This window comes from Mizuhopecten yessoensis, unplaced genomic scaffold (genome assembly GCF_002113885.1).
Source record: "Mizuhopecten yessoensis strain PY_sf001 unplaced genomic scaffold, ASM211388v2 scaffold10479, whole genome shotgun sequence".
NCBI classification, from domain to species: domain Eukaryota; kingdom Metazoa; phylum Mollusca; class Bivalvia; order Pectinida; family Pectinidae; genus Mizuhopecten; species Mizuhopecten yessoensis.
In genome coordinates this window covers 1,557,558-1,581,713 of record NW_018408567.1, presented here as the reverse complement: position 1 = coordinate 1,581,713, position 24,156 = coordinate 1,557,558, and the positions used below count along the sequence as shown (strand labels likewise).

At 35.7% G+C, this 24,156-nt stretch overlaps 2 protein-coding genes across 2 annotated transcripts in view; one reads left to right on the top strand and one right to left on the bottom strand.

The window, feature by feature from the left end:
• Positions 1–2,790: 2,790 nt before the first annotated feature.
• LOC110460797 (anaphase-promoting complex subunit 2-like) lies at positions 2,791–14,427 on the bottom strand. The gene is made up of 12 exons (XM_021513951.1): positions 14,345–14,427; positions 12,608–13,073; positions 12,218–12,326; positions 11,457–11,589; positions 10,664–10,946; positions 9,841–9,958; positions 8,652–8,827; positions 7,778–8,061; positions 7,212–7,374; positions 4,690–4,785; positions 3,942–4,171; positions 2,791–3,788 (listed from the first exon to the last, which is right to left on the bottom strand). The coding sequence occupies exons 1-12, from the start codon at positions 14,411–14,413 to the stop codon at positions 3,579–3,581; spliced, it is 2,337 nt and encodes a 778-aa protein (XP_021369626.1). The 5' UTR covers positions 14,414–14,427; the 3' UTR covers positions 2,791–3,578.
• A 212-nt stretch (positions 14,428–14,639) lies between these two features.
• The window catches only part of LOC110460774 (peptidyl-prolyl cis-trans isomerase-like 3), a 26,998-nt gene continuing 17,481 nt past the window's right edge, over positions 14,640–24,156 (top strand). Inside the window, exons 1-2 of the mRNA XM_021513895.1 lie at positions 14,640–14,711; positions 17,704–17,778. Coding sequence (XP_021369570.1) covers positions 14,709–14,711; positions 17,704–17,778 — 78 coding nt within the window. The 5' untranslated portion in view covers positions 14,640–14,708. The remainder of the gene's footprint in view (positions 14,712–17,703; positions 17,779–24,156) is intronic.

Sequence of the window (24,156 nt, the reverse complement as noted above, 5' to 3'; positions counted from 1 at the left end):
TTAAATTTGATTTTAAATTTTCAAATTATTTTTCCATTGTAACCTTTTATGCTGCTTAACAGGTTAGCCTTTTTATATATTTATACATACATGTATGTATTTATCAAAATTACTCTTTAATTTATTCTATTTTCATTTTTACAATTTCCAGATAAAAGAAAGCAGATTTAGAATAAGTACTGTTTGACAATGTGGCTGCTGTTGGTCCTAACTGGCATTCTGTACAGTTTTTTGACATTGTTCACTGTTCAAGAGTTTAAAAAAAATGTTATGCAAAAAAAATCCAGCAAAGAGAGCATTTTACTTGTTAATTTGTTTGTGGTTGATATTTTTAGAATATTACATATACATGTATGCAATTCTCACTTGTTTAATTGTGAGCGTATTCATTAAATTGCTGTTAAAACTAAATCTCTAGTATCTTATAGTAAAGATGTTAATTTCTGTGTTATTTATTTATTATTGTTGTGTTTTATATATTAAAACATGTATTGATTTTTTCATGTTTGTAATTTTCTTTTTCTTTTTTTTTGATATTTCACGACATTTGTGATTGAAAATATGTGTACTTATTTTACATGGATTTCATTCTACTAACTTAATTTGTGTGATACCAACTTTCACTTTCAACCACTGAGTAGAAAGTTGAATCCTGTTGTGTTTTCTCTCATAAAATACCTGCAGTCAGAAAATCTTTTTGGTTATGTGTAATTCTGTTCTTTGTCGCATCACAATACATCTGGGACAATACACCAGAGGGTATACAGGTTATTGGAAGAAAAATAGCAAGTAGAAATTTTTATTTTTAACTCACGTGACTTTTAAGGCCTCTGGGCCTCTTTAGTTTTAATGAAAAATCTTAAGAGTAATTTTATACAGTGATTCATTTGAAAGAAGATCTAATCACTTTACAAATAAGTTCAGAGTATAACTGGTGAGGACATCTTAACTTCTATACAAACAGGAAAACTCCCAAAATGTTTAGATAATCTCACAAGGGCAAGGCACGGACTAACACCCGACCCCTATATACTTATATATGCAGTGAAGCGTATAGAGGGTAGGGGTTAGTCTGTTTCTTACCCCTGTGGATAACTTGGTTAACATATCCTTGCATGACACAACCATGTTTGAGCTGTGCTCTCGTTGTTATCGGTCTGCAGACTTATTGGACTACAAAATGCAGTTAATTCACTTTAGCATACCATAAAACCTCCAATTTTTATATGCCCGTCGAAGACGGGGACGTATTATGTTATCACGTGAGCGGGCGGGCGGTCAAACGATGTCCGCTCGATATCTCGAGTAATTATTAACAGATTAACTTCAAACTTCACAACAAGGTTATTAATTCCCATGAAACCTCGGACAAGTTTAATACCCGCCATTATCCGACCATAATTTCTGGAGTTATGCCCTTTACTTGCCGAAACAGTGTCCGCTCGATACCTCGAGTAATTATTAACGGATTAACTTCAAACTTCACAACAAGGTTATTAATTACCATGAAACCTCGGACAAGTTTAATAACCGCCATTATCCGACCATAATTATTGGAGTTATTACCCTTAGTTTCATTAATGCGATGCATGCGTTCCATGATGTTGTATTGCACTCATTGATCTACCAGTTATGTTGAATGATTTCTCTTTTAATATCAATTACTCACAAATACTTCATATATTTCAATCATACAAACAACTGCTCATTCAATGTGTGACGGGCGTATTATATACCGCTCGCGGTAACCTTGTTATGTTTAACTTCCCCTTATTTTCATTTTGGATATACCTCGGAAGTAGCTGTAGCACTTCCTTTGACCCGTCAGCTCTTCCATTACAGTGATAGTCTAGGGTTTGAATCCTGGTCAAGGCCTGCTGTTTTTTTTTACACTATCTGTTGATTATATTAAGTTTATTGCATTTGATTTGTGTGCAGGTTTGTCTTTATGTCTGCGTTTTTCATTTTTCAGAAATTTCTATATTGTTTCAAGTGCATTGTTGAGGCATTTCAGTTTGTCATGATAAAACATTCTGTTTTTATGCTAGATTTTTAATATCACTGTTATTGTTTTTTTATGAATTTTTATATACAGAAATCCACTTTCTCTAGTTCACGAGACCATGAACTCTGCGTCAGCTGCAATGTGGCAGTATACATTGAAGATGTTACTTGTTTTACACATGTACATTAATTGAAATTCATATATGTACCGGTATATATATTTTCTTCGAATATTTATTAGAAATAATCACCATTTTTTGCAACAAAATAAAAAAGAATAGTGATTTATTACATGTATTGTTTTAATTTACGCTACATTTTTTTCTGAAAACCATGAGGCCTTGGGTGATTCATCTTTGCTAGTCGAGGGTTGCGATCAGGTATGATTCGGTCTTCCTATACTCTCCACCTGAAGAGTAGGTAGATGGTACAGGATTGTAACCCTTGGCTAGCCAAGATGAGGGAGATTAGATTTGGCCCGAAACATGCTGGGATAAAATGGCTATCAAGTTTGTTCAAGTAAATGACCTTGAGCCCTTTTCAAGGTCATAGGGGTCAGGTTTGTTCAAACAAATAATGTTTTGACCAAAATTATTAGCCCTTCATCCCAGCTACTTGCCAAATATCATAACCCTAAAACTGTCATTTAGAATAAGTCATCTAAAATGAAAAGTTGACATCGTACGGGAAGGACACCTGATGCAACACCAGGAGTCCGGATTGAACTCACTTGACCATTCAGGCCAGGTAATCTCACATTAACAATAAATCCAAGAAACTCAAACAAAATAGCAGAAACTTTTATTTTGTTCCTTGGTGTTAGATTTTCCATCTTTCACTTAAACCACCCACTTTCATAGGGGGAATAAGTGAATATGTTATATATTACTTAATGAGACTGAATGCATGTTAATGTTTTCCAAGGATGAGATTAAAAACTGGCTTCCTGTAAAACTTCTAACAATTATTGTATACTATGCAGCCACAAACACTTATGGCATTTATAATTGTTAGTTGGCGCAGTACTCCAGAAATGACAACACACATTAGACAATCCCTCATGCATGGTCACGACACATCCTCAATGAGTCTGGTTTGTCTAGATCAACACGTAACTGAGTTACAAGATTCTCAATATCTTATCTCAGTTGTCACTGATATCATCATCTACACATTGAAATTGGCAAGTTTCTGTTATAGGATGAATACACAAGTTGGTCATTATCCTCACTAATGGGCTGAACATCGTCTGGCACTTTCTGCAGTCTGTACACTGCTGGATTGGGCCAGTCAGTCTGTACACAGAGCAGTTTAATAATATGTTGTCCACCGCTAGGTTGAGTCAGTCTGTGCACACACCAACAAGTGTAATATGTTGTCAATTGCTGGCGATGGAGTTTGCTATTCTGATTCTGATTCTGTGTTGTCCACTGCTGTGTTGGTCAAGTCTTTTGTTAATAACACACAGCAGGGCTGGGTCAGTCAGTACACACAGCCTAGTGTAATATACGGTTGTCCATTGCTGGGGTGGACAAGACTCTTCATCAGGATACGAGTGAATCGGCATGTCATGCTCAGCTAGGTTTTGGGAGTCTGTACACCCCTGCAGAATATATAAGTTTTTGTTCCTTAACTTTTCTGTCGAGGAATTCCTTGAGCTCAGGCACACTACATTCCAAGGCAGACGGTCCCTGCATGGCAAACATACGCAGCATGCTGTGTATCCTCTCCAATGGCAAGCTCTCAAGGTTGGTCAGCATGCCCACAATGTAGGACCAGAAAACCTACAAGGGCAAAGAACAATCATATGGAGTTATCATCAACAGAGAAATACACAAATGTAGCTGCTTAATTTCTATCATGTATCAAAATTTTAATAACATTTCAAAAAATGAAAAACTCACTAACGGGCTGAAGTAAACAGAAAAACACCTTACCTGTAGCTCTTCTTCCCTTTGGGCATGGGCAGACGCCATAGCCGACTCTGTCTCGTCATCGTCGGTGATGATGACGTCGTGTGTACGCCCTTTGTGTTCCTCTATGAGGATGAAAGTGTCTGTAGTCTCCTCTTTGAGCAGTCCCTGTGTCTGCCAGTATGCAATCTTCCTCCGTAGTGCTGTGGCAGGCATCTGTAGAACATTACTAAGCTCCTCTATGGTCCACCGTGCTGGAATACGAAAATAGGTTTACTACATCAAGCAAGCAATTGTTTCCAAAATTATGCAAGATTTGTTAACAATTTATGGAAATATAACACAACATCCAATCAGTTTAATAGAGAAAATTATCAATTAAAACAAAATCCCCCCAAAAAAATTCCTATTCTTACATTACCAACGAAGAAGATAAAGGGAGGCAACTGCTTCCATTTTTTTTAAAGTCGTTTTGAATGCTTGTCATTTATGAATAGAAATTTTGAACACTGGAAGAAAAGATTTTTTTAAAATTCAATACATATTTCAAATCCTTGAATCTTTCATGATTATTCACTCCTGATTCACTTCTGACAAATAAACCAATAAAAAAGCAAATCTTGACGTAGCCAGAACAGTGCCTCTCCTACTCCGACTTGAGGTCACAATATATAGACAAGTGTATAGGTTTGCAAGACATGTACAGATAAGTGTTTAAAATAGTCTACTGCATCGCATCAGATAACAGCTGGTTTCTTGTAGGCTCTAGTACCTTGATTTTCAAACTGCATTATGATGGCAGCATGAACAGGTGACACGTTGAAGGTCAAGGTCCGGTCTTTGAGTTCTATGTCCACGTTGACCAAACCTGTTAACAATTCAAGCATGTGAAACAATGCTAACCACACAATAGAGTATGTAATCTGAAGTTACTGACACTTCCTGCCACTAGAATACCATTATTTGATGTTCAATGTCTGATTTTACATATTAATAAATGAAAACCTGAAGTATCAGCAAATAGGAACCAATTGTCATTCCTGCCACATGGTTTACGATTACAACCCTTTCTGTGTGAAATACATGTGTCTGAAATTTGACTGATGTTTTCTGTTGGGCCTTCAACAATGGGTCCATGGTAAGATAAGAAATGCTTTCAATCCTATTTAGACACACTATGTCTACAAAGTAAAGGTGATATGGGTGAGTATACAGGTAAAGGCCAGATTTTGACCTATGACCCATCAACTGTGAACTGTGTAAATTTACCAGACTACATTTTTATATCAAGAAGTTCAGAAAATACATACAGATCAACTGTCAGAAGACTTATAACACAAATTTAAGACCATAATCAGTAATATGTATACCAAGTTATTTCAGCATTGACACATGGTTTGAGAGGTTTGGTTTCTTTTTTTAACTTTTACTTTTCATGCTGCAATATTTTTTTTTAAGTTTCTAAATATATATTTTTTTTATGTACAATCTGTAATTGAAATGCAGATATAACTCTCTATAATTCCTAATAATGTTTGCATTGTGGATTTCCAAGCATTTCCAAACCAAATAAATCAGGATTTATAAGAGACCGGTAAACTATTATATTGCTAAATAACCAGTCTTTCACAACAGATAATGTAATTTGTAACCTGAAGTAACAAATAGAATGCCTTTTTTCAACTTGTGTACCGTAAAAACCCATGTAATTTGCGCACCTGTGTAATTTGCGCAGGTACTTTTTGAGGCTGAAAATCGGGAAAAAAGGTTCTACTCGAATATTTTGCGCACCCAAAAAATCTGGAAAAAAAACGATGTTCATGCTCCGAAAATCGATCACTGAATATATTTTTTAAAATATATTTCTATGAATTTTTTTTCATTGATGTAAAATGATATTTAAAACCAAGAAGAAACTACGTAAAATGTGTATTTTGTTGCTTGTTTTCTTTGAATTATCTGAGCACACATGACACACACGTGTGTGCATATTGGCATACATCAATTCATTTTAGCAATATTTTACATAAAACATTTACTTGCTTACAGAAACATATCAATTAATAAGTAATTCGATGTTTAGTAACCCCTGGTGCATATCTCCTGGTGAAAGACATAATTAGATACCTTGTATTGATCATAATTACGATCAGTGAGAAGGGCTCATCATGGCGGCTTGTGTTACGTCACTTCAAACCAGGTCATGTCACAGTTCAGGTTGGCCACGGAATTAGATTATCTAAGTCCGTGGTTTGGCGATATTTTTTTTACAAATTACAATGCAGTAATGAGCTAACACTATCTCTGTGATTACCCGTTAACAATAGCTCTACTAATTGAAATGATTTGCAGTCGCGATCGACGGACCGTGTTGTTTTTTTCACTCGCCAACATGTGGCGTGAATTACGAAGCCCTACTGCATTGTCATAATTACAGACTGATTTGACTGATAAGGGATTATAAAAATTATGTTTATACTAGAAGCGTGGACAATCAATACAGCCTCTTCAAATCTACTCCAAGGAAAAAAATAGTTAACGCGGACTAATTTTACGATGCTGCATTTAATAAATATTGTAATAATTCACGAGGTTATTATCAATCACGTTTTTACGTAATGTCAGACGCGAGATCAACATGAAAGTGAGCCGGAAAAAAACCATGCTATACGTATACGCATAGGTGATTTGAACAAACTTACAGAACTTACATAGAACGGAGCTTAAATTGATCAACTACATTTTCGTAATAGTATGGGGAAACGCACCGAGATGTCGAAACGTAATGTAGTAAGTTGATCGGCGATTCTCTGGCATAGAAATTTGGCTAAAGTTTTTTTGTTAACGGTTACCTATTTATTAATACTTTTCACATAAACTCACATAACAACACATTATGTATCATTTATTAATGTTTGACATAAATAAATTTGTTGATCGTCATTTGTCTTAGAGTTCCGTGTACCAAGGGACATAATCCAAGATGGCGATCTCTCAGAATCGTCGGTCTTTTCCTGAAAAAAACTTGAATTTTTCTATACCTGTGTATTTTACGCACCCCCCACTTTGGTTATTAAATTTCTGGAAAAAAAGTGCGCAAATTACATGGGTTTTTACGGTATTGTTTTTACTCTCAGGCTGGTTTACAACTTCTCACTAAATACAATCAAACTCATACCTGCTACTTACATTGACAAGATACCTTACACAATAAAATTGATATCTTGAATTGAATTAATAAACATTTAATATGAGAGATGCATATTCTTCAAAATCCTTCCTACCCAATCTTACCAAGATGAGGTTTCCAGTTGAGTGTGCGATTGCCTTTCAGTGTCTCATATACTTTAGTATAACACTCCAGTGAGTTCTGCATTATATCTGGCAGGGCAATTTTCTCCTCCCGGAACGCTGGCCAGAACTGCGCCGACAGGATCATAGCATTCACTTCAATCTCCTGTAAAAGCAATCACTTGTATGTACACACAACTAGAAGTCTCATAAAAGCATGTATAATACCAGTAGCAGAATCACTCCCAAATTGTTATGTAACAACTGGCTATCTTGAATTCCATTTTTCCTGTAGAGGTGTCAATTGTTGTGCTGTATTTTTTTTTCGTAAATTTTGAAATAAATAAACCAGTCCCAAACTGTACAGTGCAAATATAATAGAAGCACAATTCTAATGTGAAAGTTTTTTCAGTGCAAATATTTGGAGAAGTCAAAATGTGGATTTTTTTACACTTGAAATATGTATTAGAATAAGTCAAAATATAGGGATTTCCATAATAAATTCAATGATTACTGGTAAATAATAATTCAGCGCTATCAAATTAGTGTGGAAAGTGCTGAATAATTACCTGTGGTGTGCCCTTTGACCTCTCTTCCACCACTCGAGAATTGAGACGTTTAGAGTTGGCCACGTCCTTCAGCATGACCTCGCAGTAGTGGAGCTGTGCCTCACCAAACCGCAGTTTGAGCAGCTCAAGGTATCGGATCTCCTTCTCAATGTCGTAATTAAACTGGGTGAGGATGCGGTCCGCAAGCAGAGTTCGGTACTCGTTCACGAAAAGTTCCTTGCTGCCATATATATTCACCAGCATACTGATGATGTCAGAGGCTCGCCTGCTCTTAGATGTCGTGGCTGGCAAATATAACAGGCAGACAGTAATAAAACACTCTCGATCCATATCATTATGAGATTCTTTCCTCTATATTCTGTTACTCTATGCAAGTTTAATACAAATTAACTTAACACTGAATTTTCTGTTTATTTCCATTCTGTATACTTTTTTTACTGTCTGTTGAAAATACTGGATGATGTTTATTTAATTGAGTAGTTCGGTAAATAGTATACAGTATTTTATAAATGTTGATTGTATATGTATTATTTAATATCTTAAGTTCTTTTTATTGTTATTTTGTCTAATTTCTTACGACTTTCTGCTAAAATTATCGGATGTTCTGTTTGTTTCCCTTTGTGTAATTGAAACATTTTATTACATGTATCAAGACACATTTGAATATATTATATAAATGTTCAAATGAAAACAAAAAACAATCTTTACACATCCCTTCAAATTGTTTTTAAATGCAAAATTTGGTGATATGAATATATATAAAACAATCAAGAAAGAAAACCACCAGTGTCCTATTTCTGAACTATGCTACACACAAGTAAAAGAGTGCTATTAACTTCGATCAACCACTTTGAAAACGTCTCTTTAAACTTACAAGGGTCAGCATCCACCGGGTCTGGAATCCATTTCTCCCAGTCATCATCCTCGTCATCACTATGACAGCCCTCATCTAGGAGGAGGGGCTGACCCTTAATTAGTTCATCTAATAACTCATTGCTCCCATCATCTGTCAGGTTGGAGACAATACAGCGCACAGTGTCATCTCGGGACCTGGATTCAACAAAATCAATAGGGTGTTATAGAGCTTTAACAAGGGATTATAGAGGTTAATATAATCTTTCCCCACCTTGGGAGTAAGACAAAAGAATTTCAACCCAAGGGGCAAGATTCTTAAATGTCTAGCACGACGCTTTTGTGAGGGCCAGACATTTAAGAATCTTACCCTGAGGGTTGACATTTTTCTGTCTTACTCCTAAAGTTGGAAATAATTATTTTTCATCCACATGATTACAAGAGGTAATTTTGTGAAATGCTGCAAACGTTTATTTTATAATTTCCAGCCGATCAGAGTTATCTTCCTTGATGTGCTACTGTTGACTTGATGTCATTGCATTGTTGACATGACCTCATACAATTGTTATGACAGGGGAATACCCCCGTCTCAACCCTAGGGTTAGACGGAGATATCTTTTCCTGAGCGAATGTGTGGATATCTCTGTTTAATTAGGGAGAATTGAACATCAGTTGATTCTACAAATAGAGCATAACCTTTGCAACAGTACACAACCAAAAGCTAAAAATAGAACCAGTAGATTCAGTAGCAAAGGTGATTAACATATTTGATTACATCAATAGCAAATTACACATCATAATTACAATTCTAACAAAAATACATGTTTCCAAAAATAGCTGTGAGAACAATATACGGTTCAAAGGGAGGCCGATACTTTTATTTTCATATACTTATTACATAATTATATTTAATAACTTTTTTACAAAGCCGATTCCCTTACTTTAATAGTGCTTGTTTTAAATTGGCAAAAAAAACATGCAGGGTAGGTGCTTAGATCTGCTTTACTTAGCAGTAAGCATTATATAGTACAGTCAATCTTCAAGATGCTACCAAATATTAATTATCAACTTTTACATACAAAACTCATATATATGGGTTATACGATTTTTATATTATTGGTGTCATATACCGTACATGTGTTTTCTATTCTATATGATTTGAAAGGAAGTGCAAAAGCTGTAAATGTAAACTCAAGTTCCCAATATCTCACCTTAGATATTTTCTGACAGGATCACAGACGAGTTCTAGAATGACCCCTGCGGGATCGAGCACTCTGAGAGCACGGATAGCAGCTATATATGCAGTAAGAATATCCGAGGTGTTCACACCTGTTGAAAAACAAAATCAGAAAAGCCACATTGTATAAATATATTTAGATGAAACTTGAATGGACGGATCAACTGTCACCAGGTACTTGATCAACCGCTTAGGGTGTCAGTCTAGAGTTTAAAGATAAACTTTATTTATTTTACAACAATTATGAAACAAGTTATTTCAACTTATAGTAATCACTGTTGTTCGCCCAGATTTAGTGGCGGGGGTCTTAATGTTGAAGAAAATGAGAGTTCTCGGAGAAAACCTATGCGGTCAGGCAGACAGGTGACCCCATATACCTTCCCCAATCAAACCAGAAAAATGTGTATGATGACCTGCTCAACAATGTCGGTTTTTTTCAGGTACTCTGGTTTCTTTCCACATCGAGACCACTGAAATTTCACCTCTGAGCCAACAAGAGTGTTTAATATAACTTGTAAAGCAATTGTTGCAAAAACAATGAAGCTTGTATCTTATAAAAGGTTCAATTCTGCTAAGTTTCCGTTGTTTTCCCTATTCCTATTACATGTCAAATATATATAGCTGATGTTAAGTTTTTGAAACTTTAAAAGATTTAACTCTAGGAATAATCTGACCTGAATCTTAATATAAGCTCAATGTTAACCCTTTATTAGTTTAGCCCAATACATGTATTAGCTCTCCAAGTATCTCATATATGGGTGTTGAGCCCAATACTAGCCCCAAGAGGTATCTTTCACCTGGATGCAGGAGTCTTGTCTCTAGGGCTGACTTCAGAGAGGTAACCAGGTGTGGGCGCTGATCTGTCTTCTCTAGACACACTTTCAGATCTAATATAGCAGGTTCTGACTCCGGGTATTCTATGATGATGTTGAAGAGTTGATCTATCTGTGTTTTGGCATATGTCTCAAACAAGAAGTGGAGAAGTCTGCCTTTAAATCCAGAAATACAGTCAGCAGTGGTGTGGCGTCTTTCATCAGAATACACAAGATGTAACCAGCCTAGCACTTTTGTCTCCAACCACTGAAACACAATCGCAGCACTCAACATCAGAAAAAGAAGTAATCTTAATTTTAGAATGAAATATCAAGAATCATCAATCTAAACTTAATGACGTCAGAAGGTATATTTTCATGTATATCACTTACAGGTCAGCCTGGGGTCTTGACAGTACATACTAATTTTATAAGTGTATGTAATATATAAAGGATAGGTAAAATTAATCAAAATGAGCTAGGCCGCCCACATCTTTTTGCATATGCACAGAATCTGTCTATCATCAAACTCTTAGCCTAACTACCCTAACTACATCTTGTAAAATCGTTCAGTTTTAGTCAACACACTCTATTATATTTTTTTAACTGGCACACATGAACATGTTAGATGCATAAGTAAAAACCATTCAGAGGAAGCTACTGCGCATGTCATGGATTGTAGTTTAACCTAAGGTTGCCGCTTAGTAAAAAAATAAATATTTAATCAATATATTAATTTTGATAAAAATTAATCCACAGGTAATTAATCGGGTATTACACTTTGCAGATTATCCAGATAAGATGTTTCAAAGTTTCCTTTACAGGTACTCTCCACGTGCTGTTTGATTCTCTCATGGACAATGGCCGTGACAGCTGACCCCGACACACGCTCCAGTATCCCAACATCATCTCTGTCAAAACATAACATGTTACAGTGACAGGTTCAGTATATATCGCAATGTTTCAAACACAGAAAACAAAATCTTCTCAAATTAAATGCCCAAATTACAAATTACAATGAACTGGAGGGGAACCATTTTCATTTATGCATTTTTCATTGTTAATATATTCTTCTGAGGTGACAAAACAACATATTTCTCACTAAAGAAAGTGCTGGTTTTATAATCCTGTTGGATGCTTGATAGATTTGTTTATAAAATGAAATGAAATATATGTACATGTTTGCATATCACTTTAATGATATAGTTGATTCATAAAATTGAAAACCTTTGACCTTATAATTTACATTAAGGGACTAATTTGTAGTGAATCAGTGTCATGTATATGTTAACATACAATTCTTAAAGGGAAAGTGAGTACAGAAACCGATCACGGAGTACTGCGCGTGCATTGCACTTGAATTTGATAGGGTACATGTAGGCAGCAGCTTATTGATCATGACGCTAGCTAAAAGTACAAGACTATTAACTTACATTATGTATTTGTATAATACATCTACTGAAAAGGGAAAAAAGGATTCTGCTGATGGAAATGACGATAAATAGGATTTTTTTTTTAATGTTTGAATAGTTCACTCACAGCTTGGCATTTAGCTTGTGAAATCTGACCATGATGTCCTGACATCGACATATGTCCATTCCCTGGCCACACCCTTTACAACCTGTCAACTCCTCTTCATCGTCACCTTCTATAAAAGTACAATTATAAGTAGATGCTGTTTTAACACAGGCTTCACAAATTAAAGGAACACTATAGATGCAGTTAATTGTATATTGTAGAGTATATATACTCATGATCATGTACCAGGTACATACAAAAAGGAAAGAATATGTAATATAGAGATGGTTTCTAGATCAATTAACCTACATATATGTATACATTTTATTATTAAAAAATTATAATGTCATATAGTACAGGTATTTTAATTTTCTGCACATTTGAAATATACTGATATATACTGTACTGTACCTTGTTCTTCTTCTGAACTGCTGTGGTGGAAGGCCTTGAATGCCTCGGAGTAGAACGCATCCACTGCGTCCTTGAATGAGCGTGGGATCAGGTTAAACACGACTGCCTTTATCAACAATATGAATGTACTGGACAATGAACCAGCATGCATCAGAAGTGACGGTTTACGGTACTGACTCAGCTGGCTGACAGACTCCAGTTTATTGAAGCACGGGACATAGTCCGACACAACAGTGTGGAGATATTCCACAGCTTGTGATAGTTGTTCTGTACGATCCACAGCGACATATTCATTGCTGGTGGATGGCTCAAAATAGCTCCAAAACTTGGCAGCTACTTGTAGGCGTAGATATTGCTGCAGATTTTCTAAAAACCACTCTTCAATAATATGACCTAAAGTGTTTTGGATTAAAACTTGAACTGCATTTTGGAATTCTACTTCAGTGTTGCTGAGCGATCTTGGTGTCTGAAACAGATAGAACGATCATGTTTTTCATACATATGCAAGTACAAACTAAAATTCCTTCTGATCTGTTATATATATATAATTACGAGCCATCTTTATGTTCACAAGAAAGTAAATACTGTACCCGATTAGTCAATCAATTATTTAAGGAACTTGGTTGTTTTGGCATCAAAATATTTTGGTACCCGTTACCTCCCAAAAGTCATTTAAATATTTTGAAATGATTTTCGGTTCTAGGTTTAGTGACGTTTCAACAGGAACATTAATATTGCTTGTTTTGTGTGTTTTCTGTGTAATTGATTTCAAATTTAAAGATTTCTTCTGCTTTTGTTTTGTCTGGACTGACACGTCCTATTTTAAGGTACCAGAACATTTAGAATTCATTCATATCATACCAATATTAAATTCTAGATGTTCGGTACATAAGAATGATTATGGGATATTTAATTACATTTTTGTTAAGACGAAAAGTGCTGAAGAATATAAAAATGTAAATTCAACAACACATGTACTGTACACTGGACAAAAAAAGGAAAAAAAAGGGAAAAAAAGTACAAAGATGAAAAGGGCCTAAGCCCAAGTGTCAAATGTCTTTAAAAATATCAAACAGACTTTTCGGAAGTAGAATTGAAACGACCAAGTACTGAAACATCTATAGCCTAGGACTTTGAATGGGATATATCTGATATGAATAGAGACTTGGGCTACAGAGATGATTGAGTATTTATTTTTAGGGTTAACGTTTTATTTTATAAAATCAGAACCTCTTGATTATATTTCAAACTAAAAAAAATGCCACCTACATGTTTATAGTCATGTTAATTGTTTCTGTTTCAGCATCATTGACATTTTCACTCAATAATCATTATCAAAAATAAAGTAAATACTGTACAATTCATTTAATATCACATCGCTTAATGTCACTTTTCGGTTATTATCATGTATTCTTGTCGCACCGTTTTACTCACTGAGTGATGTGGATTTATCTTATTATCACTTTATTTTGGCCACTTTCACCAAATCAAAACATAGGTTAATGACGATAAGAATCCACGGTTTATACCCCATGTAATACATAACAAAAATTTGTCGTGCAAAATATAAATGGGACGAAACGTCTGATTTTGTACAGTGTAATTGACTAGTGGTGGGGACGAAGCGTCTTGTTTGTGTCTACTTTATACAGGGCATGGAAAAAATAACGATAACATTAGAATGTATGACGGATGGTAATAATTCTCTGTTAGTGTACTGTACAGTTATTGATATACCTTTCCTGGTGTAAGAGACTCGCATACAACATTCCATGCCCGGTTGACAATTTCAACATTTACCGCCATCTTGGAAAACAAAAGCAAATTTACGGAACAGTAGGAAAATACAAGAAGTTGTAGTTATTATTTTTATATAAAATGAATAAGATAACTCAACCATCTTTTCCTTATATATTAAAATTTGCTTTTAAAATTATTTCGATTTATTATGATCAAATTCTGTAAAACTACGTAATAATATCGTGATTTCGTCCCATATGTATGGACCTATTCCTACATCTAAAGTGATTACTTCCGGGAAATCACATCCGGTATAAACAAACGTGAAAAATACGTTTTACCGGCGAAGAAAGAAACAAAAATGGTACGGTATTTATATAATAATATGATAAAGGTACTTCCTAGTGCCAAACATTTTTCATGATTCAGTTCTTTTGTGTTTAGTTCAAATATAACATCAACCACTAAATCAAGATTATGTACTGCAAAGGAATGGAAGGATACATATTTGGAAACGAAAGTTACTCTTTTAAACGTGGGTTTTTTCGGAGCAGAAACGAGGCCTACAAAATAAAGTATGCTTTTATTATAATCACAGGCACCTGTATCTGGTATGTATTCAATATAGTAGGGAAGGCAGACCATCTTATATTTTAACTAATTTACATACTATGGCCAGATACACAGATACAGGTGCCTGTGATTATAATTAACTTCTTTAGCCCTTTTCACAAACTTGTCCCATATACTGCAATTTAAGTACAGTAAATTCTGTATAGTATGTTATAACATTTATGATGCTTAGTCCATTGACTGGAGCATCATGGTCGTGTTGAGAGTGCCAGTAATCTGTTAAGCTAGACGCTGCCTCGTTCACTTACTTGAAATAACATCTCTGAGAGAAGCTTGTATATATAGCTGTTGAGCTTGAAAAAAGAAACATATTCTCTATTTAGGCAAATTTCTATAGCCTACCTAACTTGAAAATCAACAAAGCTGCAATTTGCAAAAAAAAAAGTGCTTTCAGTTGTATGTTAATTATTTTTATTAATAACTTGATAATGTTGATATTTGAGATTCAGGAAAAAGTAGGGACAAAATATATAATACAGGAGAAAGAGAAATGCATATATGCATGGCCAAAACAGGATTTTAACCCATGCAGGTCTCCACCTTCCAAAATCTAGACGGAAGCTCTACCAATTGAGCTACCCGTTCGCCAATGATCAGCCCAGTCCAGTGCCACTACATTCCTCCCTACTTTTTTATGCCCCAGCCATAAAATGGGGGTGCATATAGTGTTGCCCATGTCCGTCCCATCCCATCCCCTTCCGTCCCGTCCCATCCATGAGCGGGGGCATTTATGTCTTAAAGACATTTTCTAGTTTAGTCTTTAGTTTAGCCCCATAGACAACGATATGTGCAACCAAGGTTTGGGTATCCACTTGACAAGTGTGTAGCGGAACTGGACTAGCTAGGTCAATCAGCAGCGACCAGGTAGCTCAATTGGTAGAGCGTCGGTTTAGAGTTGGTAGCACGTCCGTTTAGAGTTCCAAGGGTCCCGGGTTCGAACCGCAGTGTAGCAGTGCATATTTCCAGTCCTGTTTCAAGTGTACACTCAATACTTTGTACAAGGGATGGTTACATGCATCAATGATTATGGAATAGAATAGTGGAAAATGCACAACCTGACCAGGATTCAGACTGGGGACCTTGTGACCTCTAGATGGGCGCTCTACCAATTGAGCTTCCTGGTCGCAGAACAACCCAGTCCAGTTCTGCTACAGGAATATTTGTGATCTATGAACTCAAGACGAAAAAGACTTAGACATTCACCTCCTCTCCTGATATATATATATATATATCTTTCGCAATGTTGCTCTATAATATAAGCTCAAAACCGGATTTCTTACAAATGCTATACATTCCTGTATGTAGTCTATAATCCCAAAACAAACAACATAATGGCTGACATGTTCTCTGTAATCTGTCTTACTAAACCTCAATTTTCAAAGAGTTTGATTGTCTTGGCTTTTTGGTGGTAATTATTGTTTATGACTTCATATTGACTGACGCTAATAACACACAAAAAATGAAAAATTGAAAAAGAAAATAAACATTCACCAAGACCGTAAGCTTCTGTATTGAAATCAATTTTTGCTATTGGAACTAGTTCTACATCCGGTACATCCAAAATGACAGCCTCCATACAGTGAATTTCTGCATGCATGATTTCCCAAATAACCAAAATTACTTGACGTCCAAGGTGGTAGAGATTTCTTTATAGCTTTTGACTTATATGTGCATGTATGTGTTACCTATGAAGCTCACACAAGAGCATTCACTATTACCTTTAAATTTAATGTAATCTGTGATTTATTGAGTAAAAAATTAACTTACATTCTCACTCAGTGAGACTTGTAAACATTTACGCTTTAAACAGTTTCCAGAGTTTCGGCAGAGCTGTTCAACTTCTAGCTGTTAAGTGTCTCTCTAATGGTACAGTAACTTGTCACGTTGGTCTGGGTTTCAGTTTCAGGATTGCTAGCATTTTTTTCCATGTGCTCAATATAATTAAGGTCTTACAATCTTGGTTTGAATCCTCCAAAGGATCTAGTTCTGACAGATGGTGACCACTTTCAACAGTGTAGTGATTTAATATGCCTAGAATCCCCTCAGGATGCATAAGTGTGAATGAGATGGACTGGGGAGTTGGGGTTGTGGGACCTAATTGGATGGGTGTAAAGATTAAAAGTCTGAAATCAGTGTGACAGAACACACAACACAAAAAGCAAACAAAGTGCCAGGTTGAAATGTTGTCCAAGTACCAATAATCTATATATTTACAGTGTTGAAATGACATTGCATAAGCTGTGATTTTTTTTTATCAGTCTTACAGCCAAATACAGGCTGTTGTCCCCTAGATAAAAAGTGCTTTATTTTCCCAAAATGACCAAAAAATTAGGGACATAATCCCTATTTCAATAAAAACAATGCTATATTTTCCCTAATAATAAAAAAACTGACTGTTGTAAAATTTAGGTAAAATACAATGGTAAGTATTGGGGAGTATCAAATATCTTATAAAAGTAGCTTGGCTTTGGCTTAGTAGCATGGCTTCTTGCATTGGGAAGCCAAATGACCAGTTACCAAAATGTTAATACTCTGAAATTTCCTTTTCAAATATTGATAGAAAGTAAATTAAGGAAATGTTACATCCAAGAGTTGATAACCAGATGGTGAAGTTTGTAAAAACAAGTGATAAATCAAAATAACTTGTTAAATGTATAAGTAACTCCGACAATTACTTTCAAGTATCATAATAATCTAAGCAAAATTATATTTTCATATTGCAGTCTGTAACTCTCCATACCGATGTTGGCGATATAAAGATCGAGGTTTTCTGTGAGCAATGTCCAGCATCCAGTGAGGTAAATATGATATAACATATACATTATCATTGTCAGCGGACAATAATACAGCAAACTACAATGTATTTATGACTAGAATCTGAACAAATAAAATGTTTCTGGTACCAGAAATAAGAAATACCAGTAACAGATTTACCAAACGGTTTATGAATAATGATTGCATATATATACTTTCAGCTGAATTAATTATTATGGGTGTAATTTATTATGGCTCATTTAAAGAAATTACACAATCAATGATTTTTGGGACTTGGACATTTGAGTCCTTAAATCCTGCTTATCCTTGGATTCACTCACTTTTTGAAGTCTTATTTATTAAGGATTCATCAACAAAATTTAAAAAGATGTCCATGCCTGAAAAAATCTACAAAAATCACTGATATTTCACTATTATCCTAATAAATGTACATAATCTTTAGCCCAGCATCATCTGATGGTGGGCTATTCAAATCACCCTTTGTCTGTCGTCCGTCTTTAAATAATTCTTGTTATCACTATTTCTCAGAAAGAACATGAGGGATCTTTTTCAAATTTGATTTGAAGGTACCTTTTGGTCTGTAGTTGTGCATGTTTACTTTTGAGACTGATCATATATACAAAATGGCCGACAGGAGGCCATCTTGAATTTTGACAATAAATGTTTGTTATAGCTAGCTATTTCTCAGAAAGTATAGGAGGGATCTTTTTTCAATTTTGATATGAATTAAGGTTCCCCTTGGTCTGTAGCTGTGCATGTTTACTTTTGAGGCTGATCATATATACAAAATGGCTGACAGGAGGCCATCTTGAATTTTGACAGTGAATGTTTGTTATCACTATTTCTCAGGAAGTTCTGGAGGGTTCTTTTTCACATTTTATATGTAGTTACCCCTTGGTCTGTAGTTGTGTATGTTCACTTTTTGAGATTGATCGGATAAACGAAATGGCCGACAGATGGCCACCTTGGATTTTTAGAGTGAATGTTTGTTATCGCTATTTTTCAGGAAGTTTTGAAGGGATCGTTCTCAAATTTAATATGAAGGTTCACCTTGGTCTGTAGTTGTGCATGTTAACTTTTGAGACTGATCTGATATACAAAATGGCCGGCAGGTGTCCATCTTGGATTTTGACAGTGAATGTTTGTTAATTGCTTTTTTCCAGGAAGTTCTGGAGGGTTCTTTCTCAAATTTGATATGTGTGTTCCCCTTGGTCTGTAGTTGTGCATGTTTACTTTGGAGAGTGATCATAAAAACAAGATGGGCACAGGAAGTACTTATGAGATTTTTCTGATATTGTAATGATTGGATCTATTTCTGTAACATTTCAAGAACTGTACTAGTAAACATGTGAAACAGTGCATTTACTGTGTACATGACTTGATCAAACAGATCAGAGAAAAGAAGAGAAAAGATAAAACTGACATAAACTAATGAAGATGGCACAATGGTGGACGCCAAGATCCCTCTGGTTTTCTTTCCTAGTCCACTTAATTGATATAAAACTTAATTACCTCACTTGTAATAACAAACCGCTTCCTTTCACAAACCCTCATTGTCGCCTTGGAGTGTTTCTCAGTAGTAATTGCAAACGGCATGACCATGTGTATCAAATAATTAAAACAGCTTCTTCTAAAGTCCCTGCATTAAAACAATTGAAATATAAAGTTAATAAGGATACATTAAATACTATATATACATCTTTCATAAGACTTGAACTCTCGAATATGCCTCTTGTGTATGGGATGGTTGTACATGTTCTGTCAAACTGTCAAATGCCTTGAAGAGGGTGCAGTTAGAAGCAGCCAGAGTTGTGTCTGGTCTTTCCTCTGTCGCCTCTTGTGAGGCACTTTTCTTTGAAACTGGATGGGTACCTTTAAAATCTCGGAGAGAAAAAAAACACCTTTCTAATTTTTATAAGATGCATAATAGATTAGTTCCAGATTATCTTCATAATTTGCTTCCTTTCAGAAGAATTGATCTTCATTGTGTTTTTCGTAATCCCGATTACTTTCAAATACCAATCTGTAGATCAGATATTCTTAAAAAGTCATTTATCCCTTCCACGATAAATTTATGGGATGGACTTGATAAATCTGTTTAAAATATCTCATCATCTTCTAAATTCAATATGAAAATATCACCTGTCCTGTACCACGCGTTTTACCGAAATATTTGAATGTCGGTAATCAACACCTCTCGGTTCTGTGAGCACGAACTAGACATAATTAATGTAGTGGTCTTAAAAGTGATTTATTCTGTGTTTGTAAACGTATGTGTGCCTCACCTGCCTTTTATTGCAATGATAGTAATGAAGATGGGTATCATTTATAGGTCACCTGAGCTTTAGCTCAAGTGACCTATTGCTATCCGTTTTCGTCCGTCGTCCGTCGTCCGTTAACATTTTACATTTCAAACTTAAAGTCAAGTTCTGCTGGGCCGATTGAACTGAAAGTTTGTAGGAATGATCAGCTCATGGTCCTGACAAAGTGTTGTTAATTTTCGGGTCGATCAGAAATCCAATATGGCCGCCACGGCCGCCATTTTGAAAACCTATTTCAAACTTAAAGTCAAGTTCTGCTGGGCCGATTGAACTGAAAGTTGGTAGGAATGATCGCCTCATGGTCCTGACAAAGTGTTGTTATTTTTCGGGTCGATCAGAAATCCAATATGGCCGCCACGGCCGCCATTTTGAAAACCTATTTCAAACTTAAAGTCAAGTTCTGCTGGACCGATTGAACTGAAAGTTGGTAGGAATGATCGCCTCATGGTCCTGACAAAGTGTTGTTATTTTTCGGGTCGATCAGAAATCCAATATGGCCGCCACGGCCGCCATTTTGAAAACCTATTTCAAACTTAAAGTCAAGTTCTGCTGGACCGATTGAACTGAAAGTTGGTAGGAATGATCGCCTCATGGTCCTGACAAAGTGTTGTTATTTTTCGGGTCGATCAGAAATCCAATATGGCCGCCACGGCCGCCATTTTGAAAACCTATTTCAAACTTAAAGTCAAGTTCTGCTGGACCGATTGAACTGAAAGTTGGTAGGAATGATCGCCTCATGGTCCTGACAAAGTGTTGTTATTTTTCGGGTCAATCAGAAATACAATTTGGCTGCCATGGCCGCTATTTTGCTACTAAGTTCTAATAGGCCGATCTCACTTAAAATTGGTCTAGGAATGATCAGCTCATGGTCCTGACAAAGTTAAGTTAACATTATACTATTTTTTACTCAAATTGGTACATATTTCAACAACAAAAATAAATACTATAGACTCAGGTGACCGTTTAGGCCCATGGGCCTCTTGTTTTTTTTATCTGTGCACAATTTTCAAATTCTTGAATAGGACTATTTGATGTTCTTTTAAACATTGGTATTTTAACCAGGCCCCCATCTGGATACTCTTATATGGAGAGATTCTGATCTTCCATCCCAAACAAATGTCGACATTATACTTGCTGTACAATCATTCATAAAATCAATGAAGAGGTTTGAAACCAATTAGTGGACAATTATTGCAACCAGAATATTTCCCCTCATATGTCCCTCCTTTCACCTTTTCCTTCACTCCTTTCCTTTCTTCCTGCTGTTTTCATGTCAAATAGTAGAGTGTCTGTAACATATATGCTGAACTTTTTGTCATCACATGTTATGTCTTTAATTGCAGTGTGTTATATTGTTGGGAGAGGGCCTAGTTAGTTGTCAGAACTTGGGCCCAATCCCTTTGTTTTTTCTATCAATAAAATGTGTTTAAATGAGAGAACCTCCATACATGCTGACTATATATATATACAACTAACACACAAGAAACAGGTTAACTTGTTTATTACTCTTGTTAGCAACATATTTACAAGCATCAATACATTTGGCGCATCAAGGGCTATACTCCGTCACTCGAACGATTTTACTACCATATCAGCATTAACCTGCATTTATGATAATATATTGAATAAGCTATACTCCAGGGGTATTGAGAGAAGCAGCTAGACTCTGAAAAATTTAATGTCTTCAGAGAAGCACCTTTACACAGCCCAGAGAAAGTGAGCTGCTAGACTCTGAAAACATCTCCAGAGAAACGATCGCGACTAGCACTAGACTGTTTGTGAACACCCCTGGAGAAGCCATGATGAGAGCAGCTATAGTCTCCTGTAATACAAGAGTTGCTGCATCCCCACACTAATTTAAAACTATGTTGAGGTTGGGGATAAATTCCCCTAGAATTTAAGCAAAAACTGCATTACAGTTGATTGAAAACTTTATGGGAAGCTGCATATACCAACCTATTTGAAGAGAGTAGCCCAAACAACTTAAAGTAGAGCACTGCTACCTGCCACAGGCAAGTATAAATGGTACATGTAATGGCATTTGTACAAAGATACAATCATGAATAAACAAAGAACAGCTGCTAATTACAAGTAAAACAACAAAAGATAATACATTTCATATTGGCAAAGCCTAGATGCATATAAGGACTAGGCATGTAGCTGGGGATGGTGGGTGGGTATACACATAAACCACCGTGGTTCACTGCAGCCTCCCCTGATGATGGGGGCTGCTACCAATTAAGAGACCCATATCGGTGACACTATGCTGCTCTGTGATTGGTCAATTTCACAGCAACTAATTACCATACCTTCATTAAAATACATAACCAAACAGCTCATGACTTATCAAGGGAAACATCATGAGTTGGATATAAACTATATACAAAACAACTTATAATTACAGCTAAAACAGAAAGAGGAGCTGACTGCATTGTTGTATATATAAACTCTAATTAAATATTACATATCAAATTATCATGTGGTGATACCAGTAATAATAGTAGGCTGTATTACAGTTTATATCAAACAATCTTACTTGTCACATTACGTTAGAGAACCTACATACATGGTAGCTAATGGTGATACCAGTATAGTAGTAATAGTAGGCTGTATTACAGTTTATATCAAACAATCTTACTTGTCACATCACGTTAGAGAACCTACATACACGCTAGCTAATGGTGGTACCAGTATAGTAGTAATAGTAGGCTGTATTACAGTTTATATCAAACAATCTTACTTGTCACATCACATTAGAGAACCTACAGACATGCTAGCTAATGGTGATACCAGAATAGTAGTAATAGTAGGCTGTATTACAGAAGGGTAAAATGTGACACTTTACAAGTTTTAAGGTAAAACCTTTCTGTACAACATAAATCATGATTCTCTCAGTTTTGCCTATATCTGCACCATTGAGAAAGATGATTTTTTTCACCTGATTCGATTTTGATCGGCGTTGTCAAGGTCAAAGATCACATTTTTTAAGGAAAAGTTTGAAGATATTTCATGAACCGCTCATTACAGATTTTGTTTATATTAACACCATTAAGTATAGTATCTGAATTATTTCCTGATTGGGGGCTGTGGAGTATATCTGATTTTTTCTCTATCCTCCAACCTTTGTACATTTCTGTAAGTTGAATCAGGTTTGATAGTCATCAAATATCTGTTACCGGATTTATTCATTGAACTATCTGTAACAAGCTTTGTTCAGTATTAAAGTCTAATATTAAAAAAAAAATCAATATCTTGAAGCACTACTAAAAATTTGCTTTGTTCCACGTATATTTTTTTTAGTTACTTAGGAGATTATAGAGTATTTAAGACAGTTCATCAAAATTTTCCATCCAGTTATAATTTTTACAGTTGTCGCACTTAATCCAGTCACCGCTGATCTCGTTGTCCGACTATATCAAGTCACCGCTAACACAGTTGTCCCACTATCATCCACAACTGATGTAGATGTCCAATTTTTTCCAGTCACCAATTATGCAGTTGTCCAACTATATCCAGTCACAAATTATACAGCTGTACAACTTTCCAGTCACCACTTACGACTTATCTAGTTGTCTGACTATATCCAGTCACCACTTATCTAGTTGTCTGACTATCTCCAGTCACCACTTATCTGGTTGTCAGACTATATCCAGTCACCACTTATACAGTTGTTTGACTTTATCCTGTCACCACTTATCTAGTTGTCAGACTATATCCAGCCATCACTTATACAGTTGTCTGACTATATCCAGTCACCACGTTGCACTTATACAGTTGTTTGACTATATCCAGTCACCACTTATCTAGTTGTCTGACTATATTCAGTCACCACTTAAACAGTTGTCGACTATATCCAGTCACCACTTATCTAGTTGTCTGACTATATCCAGTCACCACTTATCTATTTGTCAGACTATATCCAGTCACCACTTATACTGTTGTCTGACTATATCCAGTCATCACTTATCTAGTTGTCTGACTATATCCAGTCACCACTTATACAGTTGTTCCACTATCCGGTCACCACTTATACAGTTGTCTGACTATATCCAGTCACCACTTATACAGTTGTCCCACTAT

Bases quoted from the DNA above. Each gene is read 5' to 3' on its own strand.
- LOC110460797 (XM_021513951.1), bottom strand. From the start codon at position 14,413: ATGGCGGTAAATGTTGAAATTGTCAACCGGGCATGGAATGTTGTATGC. The intron at 8,062-8,651 runs GTAAGTTTAAAG...TATATTTGCCAG, and splicing joins CCCGGTGGATGCTGACCCTT to CCACGACATCTAAGAGCAGG. The intron at 4,172-4,689 runs GTACTAGAGCCT...TTCGTATTCCAG, and splicing joins AATGCAGTTTGAAAATCAAG to CACGGTGGACCATAGAGGAG.